The 15,335-nt window shown below is 37.6% G+C and overlaps 1 protein-coding gene across 3 annotated transcripts in view; it reads right to left on the bottom strand.

The window, feature by feature from the left end:
- Positions 1-15,335, bottom strand: part of pvrl2l (PVR cell adhesion molecule related 2 like) — a 318,757-nt gene that overhangs the window by 160,407 nt on the left and 143,015 nt on the right. For all 3 annotated transcript variants that reach the window (XM_028035766.1, XM_028035767.1, XM_028035765.1), the window contains exons 2-3: positions 14,722-14,834; positions 8,075-8,318 (exon numbers count right to left, since the gene is read on the bottom strand). In XM_028035766.1, coding sequence (XP_027891567.1) covers positions 8,075-8,318; positions 14,722-14,834 — 357 coding nt within the window. The remainder of the gene's footprint in view (positions 1-8,074; positions 8,319-14,721; positions 14,835-15,335) is intronic.

Raw genomic sequence — 15,335 nt, 5'->3', positions numbered from 1 at the left:
AAGATGAGTGACAGAGCCAAGGTGGAGACTTGTAATTACTGGAGATAATTAAATTCTAGAGTGTGGTAAAGAGAATCAGTGTCATAAGAAGAATGGCACCATCTGTCCCATCTATCTGCAACTAGGAAAGAATTTCAGTTTTTTTAAATATACATTCCCACTACTGCTTGAATTTATTATCAAATATTTTATTATTGCATCTTATAGTCCTTCCCGTTAAGCCTCTATTTAGGTGACTTCAGAGTTGCTCTGTAATAGAAAAGCACATGCAGAAATTGTCTCGACATGAGGGTACGGCACTAAGAACGCTAATAAAAGACATGAGAAATTGATAGAAACGAGACAAAGCTGTAATTAAATTATGTAACAAATGCAGGGTGAGATGGACAAATGAAGAAGTATGGCTAAAGAGTCAGAGAGCAGAAAGGATGAAAAAAAAAAAAAAACAGCGGCTGAATGGGCTTTTGATTGATCTGGAGGCTTAAAGACGTCAGGAGAATCTGTCCATGATGCTTTTCGTGACGTTGCATCCAATCGAGCAGCTTCGACTCTTTACCTCAGCCTGAGGTTTTCCATCAGCACAGCAGTTAGGTTAAAACAAACAGAGCTCACCGACAGGTGGGAAGCCTGGCTATATATTTATTTATTTGCACTATTTTTCTAGTACTAACACTGCAACACATTCTAATAATGACTAAAACCCACACGTGATTTTTGTGACAGTCTGGAAATACATTAAATGATGCCAATTCACAACTGTAGACTCAGCATAATATTAAGAAATGCATAGGAATATCAATCTAAATACACACAATATCATAGTTAAACAGTTAAGTTCAGCTTATTGTGATTATTGGTTATAATGTAAGAAGAAAGGTAAAGCTGCTATTCCAATAATATCTGCCTAATAGATAGGACACATAACACAGAGTTAAACCATTAGATTTACATTGTATAAGCTTATTCTCAGCTGCAAGTAAAATCAGTTTTATACATGTGATAATCTTGTCACTTATTTTGAAACGCTGCTCAAACACATTTAAGGGAGAAAAACCAATATATTTTATGATCTTAAGGGAAAAAACAAACATTTCCAGATAACTGGATGTTGTAAATAGTGAACAAAATGTGGATTTTGAGGGAGAAGTCCTAACACGCTTTAATACTTCACACCAAAGGGATTCAAATTTGCAGAGAAGTTTGTGATCGTAACATTGCAAACTATACTAAACACTTTAATTAGTAGGTAAATAATTAACATTATGAGCACATAATTTATGTTAAAACAGGTCAAGTAAGCAGGAAGCAAATCATTAAATCACAAATACATATAAAAACATTGATTAAGACACTTTATCAATGTGTCTCTACCAAACCGGCTGTTTTCTCTACCGGTTTAGTAGAGAAAGCAGCTCAACATATTTCCCAGGTAAAGACAATATGAACCTTCGCCCTGATAATAACTCAACCATTTCCTCCCCTGATGCCTCTGGGTTACTGGGCTGCGCTGGTGTGTGGCTCTTAAAATTGAAACTGATATGTTAGCAAATCAGATTAAAGCAACCCATGAGCCTGGCTTTATGTTAGCTGGTAAATGTGACCCATGCAGTTTCAGCAAAATAAAAAAATAATCATGTAGAACAACAGGATCATTTAAATAGAAAATCTGATCAACGTGTGACGCCTGGTAACGGGCCGCGTCTTCAGAGCAGATCAAGCAAAAGGCTGGGGACACATATTGATGTTTCCTCCCTCTCTCCGTTTCTAAACATGGCATCAGCGCTCTACTGTGATGAAGGGCGGTCAGGTGATTTATTCTGTTATTTTCTACTTTGTTGAATGCATTGTCAAAAATCAATACATGCTTCTAGGTCCTGCGAAGGCTTGGAATCTGTGTCTCACCAGCTGCCCAGGTTCATAAAACTCTCCTCTCAGCCTGACACTCCCCTGCACACATTTACACAGGTTGTCATGAAAACATCTGTTTGCGTCTGCACTCCATGTCAACGTATAACAACACATGAATATTCAACATGGGAATCTTTTATCCTCTAATCATTGCATGCGTAATGTTTTGACAACTCATTACGGCCTCTGGAAATGTTACCAGACAATAACTCGGGCCTGAGATTAATTTAGATAGCCTCAATGAACCATCCAAGTGTCTAAAAGGCATTAATTAGAAATAATTTTTACCATCATTGACATGCAAGAAGAAAAAAAAGCCACACGGATATTAAAAGCATCCATAGATCCCACATTTAAAGGCTATTTATGCTCAATTTAAGATTCCTTTCATGAGCATAAGCTTCCCATCTTGTGGTTATTTCAGATGTAAGCTACTAAACAAAACAAGATGAATGTTACTATTGTATTATCTGCTGGTGTGCTCTGATTCTGTCATTTTGTGTAAAATGGAGCTTTTCTAGCAATTTAGCTCATTTAATTTGAAAATCTAAAAAAAAGGAAGACTACAGGGTGGGACAGTTGGTAGAAAAAAAAGGTCCTGGGTTCGAATTCTGACCTACTTTTGTCTCCATGGAGTTTATATATTCTCCCTGTGCTTTCTCCCACATTACAAAAACATGGCTGCTTTGGGTCTTGTTTGAGACAATGTATTAGAAAAGGTTTGATTTTAACCTTCAATAAAATGTTCCTCTTGGGGGAACCAAAGATGTTTCCAGGTATATGTAGTCTCTCCTGTAAGTTCTGGCTCTTTATCTATTTTGAATGCATTGTAGTTTAACCGAGACGATCCTGAAGGTTTTCAGTCGTTTTATGACTTTCTTGCTGGAGAAGATATGACTGGACACAAATACGTTCCAATGCCAAACTGAAAATTGGACTCCAAGAGAATTATGTGACTGACAAGAAGTTAAATGGGTCTAAATGTGCAAATATAAACATATCAGCAAAAATCTCATGATTGCTAGAGCTTTACAGTGTGTCGAACTTCCAACAGTCATTGCAATTTTGAGCATGTTAAGATTACTGTGGTACAAAAATATGTAATTTGCATTCCTTGTTCTTGTGCATGATTTTATACTACCATCATGGTTGAAATAAAAAAAACCCAACATATATATCATTGTGTGCAAAATCACGATCACAAAGGACTGGATGCAAGACTTTGATGGATACAACATTTGATGTGCTATCCATTCATTGTCTCCCTATTGATAATATATTTAGCGAGTTGAGTGGGTCTTAAAGTCGCCCACAACATGAGGATTTATTTAGTGACTCAGTCTTGTTTGGTGAAGTGGTCTAGTCGTAACAACTTGGTTAATCGTCAAACCTGCTCAAGTCCTGATCACTTCCTCTGCCAGTGCTCATAATGTTATGCCTCATCAGCAGTGGCGTCCAAAACCTCTTATGTAATATGAGTTTGCTCAGATTTACCAAATTGTGATTTTTTGTGCAACTATAACAGCTTCTGTTTTCAGAGGAAACGTTTGTCACACTAAGAAATACCTTCAGCCACTACAGCTTTATAAGAAATTCAACCAGCAAACCAAACAAATAAATTCAAACAGGATAGTTTCTGAAAGAATTAAGCAGAAAAAAACACCATTTATTTCCCCTCAGTGAAGTCAGCTCCACTCCATTCACCTGAATGTACATTAACACCCTCGTCTGAAACAGCGGCTGTATGAACGCACATATACCAGACCTCTAATGTACTCCACTCACCCTCACCTGCAATCATATTTCTGTCTTGCTGGCTTCGCTAAATTCAATAAGATGCAATATATTTGGCTGCCACTTATTACGTGTGGTCCCCATCCAAGATGATATGCCATCAATCACTGCCACGCCAGAGATTTTTTTTAAATTCACACTCCAACAAGAGCTAACAGTATTGCCTGGCTGTGCTGCTCTAACCAATAAATGCTGTTAGGATTATGTATTCATACCAAAATAAGTCATGATACAATCGGGGAGCCCGTGGTTCAATATCCAATACAACGTAATATGATTGGCTTCCAGCAGCCGTGGGGTCTAATGTGATTGGCTCATATGGATCGCATTTCCAAGAAGATAGAATATGACTGTTCTCCAGTGACTTCGAGGTATTCAGTTTGCCAAATGCTTTCAGTAGGGCCAGGTTCAGTCTCAGGGAGTTTGGCACCGCCTCAGATCCACACAAAAAGACAACTGAGCTTTCCAGCAGGTATTTCCCAGTCTGCCTCCACTTTGTGCCAACAGAAACAGCAGTTGGGAGGCTTAGCCCAGATCCTTCTGTGCATAAGCCAGAAAATATCTCCATATTCCTTTTACAGAATCACAACAAAAAATGCATCTTCTGTGTACTTAGTTCTCTGGAACGGATATCCCTATGACCTACTGACCCTTTGAATATGACGCCACGCTCTTTAGAAAATGGCCAACTCCTCCATGACAGACGTCAAAACAACTTATACACTCTTGTAAAGCAGGTCAAAAAACAGACAACTGCTAACATAATATCACTTCTATTTATTTGATTTCACTTTAAAAATGGCGGATGCTGCAAAAACAGACGAGGATGTGAACCAAACGTGTCATTTTATCTTAAACCTTTAATGAGGAAAGAAGACGGTGATGGATAGAAACCATCAATTATTAGAACTGACACCCCGCAGTATATTTACAGAGAACATTTTGACAAGGTAAGAAGACTAATGTTCATATTTATCATTAAGCAAAAATAGTACGATGCAATTAAATATGTCATTAAGGAGAAGCTATGGGTCTAATTATTAGTAACCCTGCAGAAAATGCCTCAAAATTTGTGAGAAGAGCTGAAAAATCACAAACCTGATCCGGTTATACTGGTTCTGTTAGGAGGAATGGGTCAAAGTTTCAAACTACAATGAAAAACCTAAAGGATATCCAAAACATTTGGCCCAAGTCATTCGGTTTACAAACCCATTATACAAAATACAGAAAAAAGTTATGTCAAATTCTGAATTTGAAGTACAATAAAAGCTGCTTATAAATCCATAATTATTCTGGAATTTAGCCCCAAGAAATTATTTTGCTAATCCGAGCTGACAAAATTCAGGAAAAGCTTAGTCTGATTTATTTGAGACAGTGAGGGAAACAAAATATATTAAATGTTTGTGTAGGAGACAAAATATTCTTGAATCTAATATGAAAAACAGGTAAGAATTTATTCACAGTCCCGTTTGAAAAAGTTCTTCTCGTTTGTCTCTTTACAATAGAAAAACAGCCTTTTGACCGACTGGTTCAGTGACAGAAATGACTAATAATATGTTCTCTTGCAAATTAAACCAACAAGACAGAAAACAAGGAATCAAAATCCCATCTCTCCCTGAAGAATGAGTGATGAATAAAAGCACCAGGCATCTAGAGAATATTAAACTGTCTATTCAGCTCAGGGTCTATTATGTTAGAGCGTTTGTTTCTGCAGAGTGCTGAATGTAGGAGGCTCTTGTTCTTCCAGGACTCATTTTTAATGTGTGCATGCAGCACTTCAGTGAAACAACAAAATAAACAGTTTGTTATTTAAGCACAAAGCCTTCTAATTTTTTTATTTTTTTTATTTTTTTTGGAGATGAAAAAACTCTGGCATCATTCTCTTTTGGACAAGGCAAATGGATAAATAGTAAAAGCAGTCTAAGATTACAAAAAGAATGTGTCGCCTTTTAACACCCACTCAGTTTAAACCACAAAGACGCCAGCCTCAGTGGCATTTTTCTACTACTCCCATTATTGGCTGTAAGTGTTTGCTGCTTTGCAGTCTGCTGAGAACTGACAATGCAGCGGGTAAAAGCTAACACTGAACAAGCACTTGGCATCTTAGACTTTGCTCCTCGACACATATTGTTCACTTTAAGTATTCAAATACGCTACATTTGCTTTCATAATTGTAATTTTTAAGGCACTGAAGGTTTTGAAATTGTGCAAAATAATAAAAAAAAAACCCTCATATTTTCAATCTTTGAAGTACCCATCCTCTCTACCATTGGTACCAGGTCACATTTGTTCCCTCTATTATAATGGAACTTGTCTGTTCTGTCCCTGAACCGTCCCTTTAGCTATGCTGCCATGAACCATTGGACGTCTCGTGCCATATTGTCATTCTTTCCATTTCTAGCAGGAGTTCCTGCTCTGCAGCTTTTTGCTCATCATTAATCTCTCCTGTTAGATTTCTGTCCTGTTCTTGTCGGTTTCCTGTCATGTTGGAGCAGATGGCCGCCTACAGAAACGTGCTTCCTGTTAGAGTATTATATACATAATCAGGAAGGGGGACTGAATCCAACTTCTCATCACTTTCTAAGGTAGACTTTTCTATTATTATTAAATGAATAAGATAATTTTATTACACTTGTATTAAAAATTCAAACAAGATAAATATTGGTTTTGGCCATCAAACTGCAGAACTTTACTTTCTGAAACACAAATTAACCATCAACCAACTTCCATTTATTCATATTAGTTATATATTAATTCTCAATTATTTAATCTTGTTTATTATTGCAACTGACAATACTACAGGTAATATGACAACTAGCAAACAACTAATTATGGATTATGGTCTGTTAAAGGTAAATGACATGATTGTTGCATATTAAATTTGATCTTAAGCTCTGTTACATGTGTGGATTAAGGAGTAATAACAGGTTTTCCTACCTTAACAGAACCTACAAAAAGTTTCTGTTCTGATTAAACAAACACCAAACGACAGCAACACTCAGGTCATTCTTTAGGAGTGAGAATATATTCCCATGTCCAAAGTGAAAAATAGTTATAGCTAGTTGTTTAGTAGATATGCATTAGTGAATAAAAGCTTCCCATATATAAATCCCAGTCTTTTTAACATTTTGTAGAGTTATTTTAAACACAAAGCATTTGTAACTGACTGGACAAATTAGCTAATTTAAAAATACAGGCCTGGTGGCGGTTTACTTTCAAGATGGTGTCACATTGGGGTCCTGGGTAGAGCATCATGGGGAACAGTGGCATTGTATCCATTGTCATTGTAATTTACTGCCTTAATTGTTTGGACCGAGGCAGAAGGTTCTGCAGCTAACATCCTGGTGCCAGATACTCCAGAACACCTTCGGGGGTCCACAGGCTTCCACGCCTCAACAGGTTTGGGCTGTTTTTGGCAGTAGAACGGCGACCAAAGCAACATTAGGCAGGTGGCCATGATGTTACGCCTGATTAGTGGACGAAATGTAATAAAGGCAGCTCCCCGCGCGCATGTGTTGGGATGAAAAGGTTTCACTGCCAGAACATCTTTGGCTTTTTTTTATCTTTAATTGTTTGTTTTGCTGTCATATTTGGGTTTTAAAGTGGAGAACAGGTTCATAAAAAATTATGTTTTATTTTAAATCTTTGTTCTCTTCCTTTAAAAGAGAGCTTGCATCTCTGTGTAATAAAAAGGGCTACAGAAACATTTATTTACACCATGCTGCAAGTTATAATTTCTGACACACTGTACCAAATACAGAAGGAATACATATGCGCCAGTCAAAAACTAATTACAGCATATCCATTTTAAATATCTGGACAGGAAGAGGAAGACAAAATGCTGGTGAAGCTAAATCTCTGCAATCTTTGTATAAGACGTATAAGTGATATAGTAGGAAGTTCTGTAATAAAACACCTGCAGGTTATCTCATCTTCCAAATTACCCTCTGATCATATCAGATCAACACATTTTCCCAAATTACCTGAGAGTCTTCCTTCACATTCTGAAAGAGAGTTAGAGAAACCCCAGGAGTCAAATCAAGAGAATTTCCAGGAAATCCTCCTTATATTTTATGCAGCATGTTATCACGATAAACCCAGAGAAAATCTGGCAGGGCTTTAAATTTAGTCTTCTAAGACTTCAGGTCCATTGGGAACCGTTTTGTTTTAAAACGCAAAGATAAGCAGATGGCAGAGAGGAAAGATGAACAGTAAGAGGAGTTTTTCAAAGCCTTTCCAAAGCTCCGCTGACAGAAAGTACAAGTCCTGTGAAGGATTTTAGTGCTTTAATCATTCACATGTGGGCCTGACATATATTTATCCATAAATGAACAACACAAACAGCTGTTTGTGGTTTGGTATATGTACTCACCGAGCATTATGAGCGTGGTGGTTCCCTGCTCGTTTCCAGACGGGTACGTAGCGTACTCGCAGGTGTAGCGCCCAGCATCGGACATGCGCAGGTCTTTAATCCTTATGGACGGGATCCTCAGATTGTTTTGGAGAAAAATAACTCGATCCTTAAAGGCCACATTGGGAAAACTCTGCCCATAGGTTGGGTGGTACACGGCAATGTTGTCCCTTTGGCCATCAACAGGTTCCCATATCCACGACACCTGGGAGAGCAAAGTGTATTAATAAACACTGGAACATTAATGAGCAAATTTAAGGCAGCAGAGTGAGAATAAAAGAATGCAAAATACACAGCAGTTCAAAAAAACTGCTGTGCAATGGAAAAACCCAGTTTCATAACTTATATTTGTTTTACATAGTTAAATATGAATTAATAAAAAATGCCAACAGGCCTTTTCGGTTTTGTTTGGAGAGCAAGGACAACAGAACTGAATCACATTTAAAACGAAACATTTTATTCAATGACTAAATTGAATTTTATAGACCAATTCCCCAGCTAAAACCTTGATTTAAAATATGAGTTTTGGGTGCTGTGGTGGCGCAGGGGCAAAGCACGACCCCTGTATTGAGGCCTTAGTCCTCGTGGCGGTGGTCGCAGGTTCGATTCCCGGCCTTGTGACATTTTCCGCATGTCTTCCCCCTCTCTCATTACCCTGTTTCCTGTCAAACTACTTTCAAATAAAGGCAACTAGAGCCAACAAAACCTTTAAAGAAAAAGAATCAGTTTTACTAAATTGTGAAACGAAAATAAAATGTTACATTAATAAGAAATCTAAATGGATGATATAATTGTTTTTTAAAAAAACAGAAGAAGAAGAAGCATCGTCAACCACCACTGTTGTTACAAAAGTAACATTTTGCCATTTTATGGTTTATTATTACAGCTTTAACTACATAGTTGCCTGCAGATCAGAGTCAGTTTCAGAGTGTGGACAGCTGACGTCAGAGAATCCAATGATTTATGTTTACATGTGTAGGAGGTGGAGAGTAAAAGGCTCTTAGCTGCTACTTCATAATCATCGAGTGGCTCCGCTTAAAGCGACACATTTCCCACTAAAATACACTGAATGGTTTATTTATCCAGTCAGCTGAACATATAATCAGAAAGACTTACCAAACCTGCCTTTCCATCACTTTCTGCACCAAGATACAGAACAGAAAGGCTACATGGATTCATGCAGATGAAATGGGAACATTTGCGTCACTTTGTTACTGTTAGATTTGTGTTGGGACATATTTGTAATTTTGTGTGCAAACATTAAAGAGAACACACTAAAGAGTGGTGCTGCATTTGTGACAATGGAGTCTTTTATGTAAGCGCTTGGTGACCTAACCCTATCATAAATAACTTCTAACTTTGAATCTCAGTTCAGTACAGCAGCAAATAGAAGTTCAGGTGCTTTTAAAATATGAAGGTAAAACTGATTTCAACTGAAGCGTTCAAACGGAATTAGGACTTGTGTAAGGTGACAGCAAGTCTTAATGGGCTAATTTGTACAGAAATCTGAGAAGTAAAACATGTCAATATTAGAATTAAAGCATATTCATTAATTCTAATAAGAGGGTCTGACCTCATTTGTGAGGAAGACAAAAGTAGGGAAAGAGCTATTCTAATATTAGCTCACTATCTCTCCGTTTTAGCGTAATGTAAAACACTAGATCCAGAGTCTGCAACTGCAACCCTCAAGTTTCACTCTCCTGCAACCTTTGGATGCGTCCTGCTCCAACTCACTTCAATCGAATGGCTGAATTACATTCTTTCCATCTCAGCAGGTTTTCTAGCGCCTGGTCATTAATTATTCGTTTGATTCAGGTGTGTTGAAGCAGAGATGGAAAAGCTGCAGGATAGTGGCACTCGAAGACTGGAATTGCATTTATTGGCTGGAATAAGCCTAATAAGTCTCTACACAAAATATCTGGGTTGGGTTGCTCTACATGACAACCTTCAATCATCTGTCAGCTGTTTGGATTATTTGAGGGAGAGGACTTTAAGTTTCCCATTTGGATCATTCTATATAGAACAATCCAACTTGGTGAAAGCAGTAAATCTGCCATCCATAGAAACTTCAGGGACTTTGCTTGAATCTGATGAAAGAACTCTAATGACGGCGTGTACGGGCCTTGACACCAAGAACCTGACATGTGTTCACTGACATCTTCTAGATGTTGGATGGATGCATCTTATAGCTTTACTAATTCTTTTTTAGATTACTATTCCTGTCACATGTCCTCCACATTCAGTTCATTGCAGTACAGCTACAGAAATGTTAGGGTTTTTTTTTTTAGACAAAAATTACTTAAATAGATAAATTTTTGATGACACTGAAGTTGCTGAGATGCAACAAAATTAGCCAAATTGTTAAGAAAGAAAAAACATTTTGGTAAAGGGGCCATAAATCTTTTACGGGACTGAATGAAAGATTTGCTTTACTTACAGATTCCCTCTCAAGGACCATTATAAGCTTTTCTTTGTGAGATTTCTGATTGTGACAAATATCGATATCTGCAGAGACTCTGTCCTGAGGGAGAACACTGTGATGCTTTCCCACATTGATTTCATTTTTCTCTGCTGTTTTCAAAGAGACAGCCGAATATTTGCTAAAGTGGGAGTCCAGGAAGGAGAGGGAATACAGCTCATCAATACACATTTAGCAAACATCTAAACGAATGACATCTGAGGGGGAAAATAACGCAGAAACAGAGGGGGATACAAACAGGGATACAGACTCTACACCACATATCATCTCAAATTAGGAGACGAGACTCCCTGTTCAGTTGTTGATTGCAGCGAAAATAAAACACAGGACTAATGAATCCATGTGCAATTTCTGATTTTGTATATGTGAGCAAATTACCTATTGATTCCAACCAGCAGCCTGAAGGCAACAGATCCCTGAAGATCCAACTGAACTAGCAAACAGCTCATTTATGCTGGAGTTTATGTATTCTATGAAATGTACTCAAAATGGGCAGAAAGTGAGTGAAAACCATCACAGCTCCTGCAGAATTAATTAGTTTGATTTGTTTATCCCTACATAGCGGCATGTTTAATATCTGATTGCAGGGTGAAGTTAATGTCAGTTTTTATAATATGGCATTCCTCTGGCTAATTGTAAAAACTGTAATGGAAACACTTTTTTGCATCACACCAGTCATGCCAGTTCGTACAAGAGCTTTGTGTATGTACTGGCCTTGTGAGCAGACTTATCCAAGTATAATATTAATTAACTTCTCATTTAAAAGAAACACAGTAATTGCAAAATTCTTACCATTTTACAACATTAGCAGGATAACAAAAAGTTTTGCATACATTTGTAAAGGAGATAACCTGAAATAACCACCTGGGCTCCTCAGATGGAAAACTGTTTACTACTTAGCTTTGAACACTGTACACTGTCTGGGGACCAATTCACAGTTCAGCATTTGTGGATTTTTGTGCAGAAAATAACTTCAATTTACTTGCAGAAAATTGCAGTTTTTTTGTAGAGCATATCTGAAATATTCTAAATAAAATACAGCTGGGAAATTGCAGGCATTTTTGTTTGTTAGCTCCTGTAAATAATGGGAGACCATTGTAACTACAAAACTTGAGAATATACTGAACTGAACTTCAATGTAGGATTGGACATATTTAAATACATATTTTGGGATATAAATCTGTTTCATGGAAAGTACCTTTAGATTATTTCTACATAATTGGTGCTTCTTTAATCTAAAATAATATAAACTTAGGAAATGAGAGGATTGTCTATGTAATTTCATAATGAGCTTACATTGGATGTTTTTATATAAATCCATTAAATTCTGTGATGTTTAAGGTTTAAATTTGTGATGTAAGACAGACATAAATAATGCTAAGTTATTTCCAGAACTTCATGTAATCAGTGATGTTTCTGTACGTGTTAACAGAGCCTGCCAATGGCCTAATATGAAGTTTATAAAACATGAATTGTTGACCAAAGCAATTATTTAGTTGACCTGTGGAACAGACTCAGACGTGTCGGACAGCTTTGTTGTCCGTAGCGCAGAGCAGCTGTTTGTTTTAGCAGCAGGGGTGGATGCATACACAGACTCACTCAGCAGAAAGAGGACATCTGAACAAAACACCAACTAGTGGCACCTTTCCATGGAGGTGTGGGCGTGTTTATTTCTGCTGTAGAACAGAAGTTCTGCAGAGCATCTGCTAGATTACATTTATTTCCCTATGATTTTTTTTTATTCTGTAACATCAATGCCAAAGGCTGCTGTTTTCTTTCTCATTTCTTGTCAGCAGCTCAATAGAACATTGCTGCAAATATGAATCTGTTATATAGGCAGAAAGTTTAGTAAACGCAAGGCTCTTTGTTTTTCTTTCCCTTTAGTTGGTAGGTTGATACTCCTGGTTCTCCCTGTATTTCTTTTGTTTTTCTGTCCAACTTTTCAAATGGTTAGAGCCCCGTCCATACAGAGGCTGGTACTGGTTCTGCTGGAGTCCTGGTCCTCTTAAACCAGGGGTGTCAAACTCCAGTCCTCAAGGGCCGGTGTCCTGCAACGTTTAGATGTGCCTCTGCTGCACCACACCTGAATAGAATAATTAGGCCATTAGCAAGGCTCTGGAGAACTGATCTACACAAGGAGGAGGTAATTTAGCCATTTCAATCCTGCGTTTTGTACCTGTGGCACATCTAAAAACTGCAGGACACCGGCCCTTGAGGACTGGACGTTGACACCTGTGTCTTAAACAGTCATTTCTCTCTGTTGCATCCAGGTTTGATCTGGATGTAACACTGTGACTTTGAAAATTTTAGATGTCATCATCATTATCAAACTGAATTTGACTTTGTGTGAATTGTTGTTAGATTGGACTGAACTGTCTACAGTATGAATAAACGTTACCACGTATTTTTAGTTTAGTTTCTAGTGCACATGTCTTGAAATAAGACAAAACTTACAAGTAACTTTTTAGGAACTTGCTCCAAGTTAATTTCTTAATATTAATTTTGAAAAAAATGTACTAATTTAACTTATTTCACTTGTAATATGGGAACATGTTTTGTTATTAGTGAAAAAATCTGTCAGTGGAACAAGTGTTTCATCAATATCGAAGAATTATTAACCTAAAACAGCTCCTGTTTCTTGTGGAAAGATACTTGTAAGTTAGCACACTTTAAATAGGGCAAAACAAAGTTATTTGCACTAGAAACTGGACCAAAAATACTTAGGATTGTGTTTTTGCAGTGTGCAAGATGAGATTATTTAAAATATGCTGATAAAGTAAGTAATTTCATCTAAACAAAGTGAATTTCCAAATCTTTACTAATTTGACATTATTTTTCCAAAGGCATTGGGTCACCCATCTGAATCACTGATTTGCTGCGTTCCAATCACTTTCATGACCAGCGAGGCATGCAGACGGCTTTAACAAACATCAGAGTGAAACACAAAGCACTGGATTCTTGATCAGCAAAGATGGGCTCTCTGGAGTGATGACTCACACCTTTCCATTTGGTAATCCAAAGCATAAGTCTGCTTGGCTCTACACAGAGAGATATTCTGAACAATTTCAAGCTTCCAACTGTGTGCTAACAACTTGTGGATGTCTCCTTCCTGTTCCAACATCACTGTGCACCGGCACAGAAAAAGCAAGCAAGACTGATGGGAAATATTTTGAGAGGCAGAGAGTCCTGACCTCAGTCAGAAAGAAAACCTTTCGGATGAAAAAGAACAAACTACAAGCCAGATTTTCTCATCCAACATCAGACGTATAAGTGATACAGTGATACAGAGCTTTTGTAATCAGTGTCTGATTACAAAAGCTCTGAAAAAGTGGTCACTTATTTCAAAAACAGACTCAACCTTTTGGAAGGCATTCATAGAAGAGTTGAACCTGCATTAAAGGTAACGGAGTTAAAAATGTTGTCTGGTGTTTGTTTGGCCATTTTCTTGTCTTATTGAAATTCTCCGTTTTAAATTCAAGCATTTTAAATCAAATCTTGAAAAATGATGCTATCCCAGAATGATTAGAGGTTTGTACCAAAGAATCACGTTTAATATGTGGAAATCATTAAAACAAATCAATGTTCAGAAAAGTGTTGCTTAGTTGTAGCTGATTAAGCTGACACTTAGTGGAAAAGACTGCAGAATACAAATTATGCTTTTAATAACAACTCACTTACAGGTTAAATAGCATTAGAGTGCAAAATAAAATAAAGAATGTTTTCTGAAATCCTTAGAGAAAAGCTTAGATTCACAGAAAAAAATGCTTTGTGTGAATGCTGCTGTAAAAAGGGATCCATCAGTATGTTTCCCCCTCATCCTTTGGTGCTTCATCCCCCCACCCATTTGTTGATGGAGCCTCTTAAAGCCAGCTTTTATTCTGCTGTGGAGGCTGTTCAGGTTTCCATAAAAATCTGCTCTTTACCTCTATAAAAAGAGACTCTTTTCAACAGAAAGTCAATCTCCTTTCAGAAAAACATGTTTATTGTTGATTCTTTGAAAGTTTTTGGGAGACGGAGGAATTTTAGCCCCAAAATAATCCAGTCCTCCCTTCTTCTAACCTTTAGAAAGTCATCAAAGTCATCAAAGCCGAAGCATTCAAAGCTAAAACGTGTTGGTTTTTGTGCCAACCTGTGTGAGCTTGGTTAAACTCCCTCCATCGACGAATTCACAGCGCAAATCGACAGATTCTGTGGGATACGCCTCCAACTCTTCCTCCACTCGCACTTTCTGAGCAACAACACCTGCAGCAAGAGAAAAGGGAAAATCAGGATTTGCAAAATTCTTCTAAATTACATTTTTAACCATTTGAAGATGACTAGTAGAGAACGAATGTTGCGTACGACTGGAGCTATAACTTAATTAAAGATAAAAATGTTTGGTAACAAGCCTCAGGCAGCATCTCAGCCAGTTTTCCTGCTTATTACAGTAAAAATCACCCACAGGCTGCTGACGCTAGGAGGCGAGCCTCCAGGAACGCCACGCCTCTTGGGAATTTTCTGCTTTTGATGCAAAAGCAAAATCATCTTATAACCCCAAGCAGGAAAAGTTCTGCTGAGCATCACCGGTCAAACGGACCTGCATAACTTCACAGAGAACAAATAGGGAAGTCGACCTCCTTGAACATAAAGAGAGCAGCAAGACAAGAAGACAAACAGAGTCTCAGAGCTTGGCAGGACCTGGTTTTAAAGAGCAAGTTTAGAAAAGAGGTTGAAAATGTATCACTTGTGCTTCAATTTGAGCAG

This window comes from Xiphophorus couchianus, chromosome 13 (assembly GCF_001444195.1).
Source record: "Xiphophorus couchianus chromosome 13, X_couchianus-1.0, whole genome shotgun sequence".
NCBI classification, from domain to species: domain Eukaryota; kingdom Metazoa; phylum Chordata; class Actinopteri; order Cyprinodontiformes; family Poeciliidae; genus Xiphophorus; species Xiphophorus couchianus.
The sequence above is the reverse complement of the archived record's forward strand: the minus strand, read 5'-3'. Positions and strand labels throughout refer to the sequence as shown.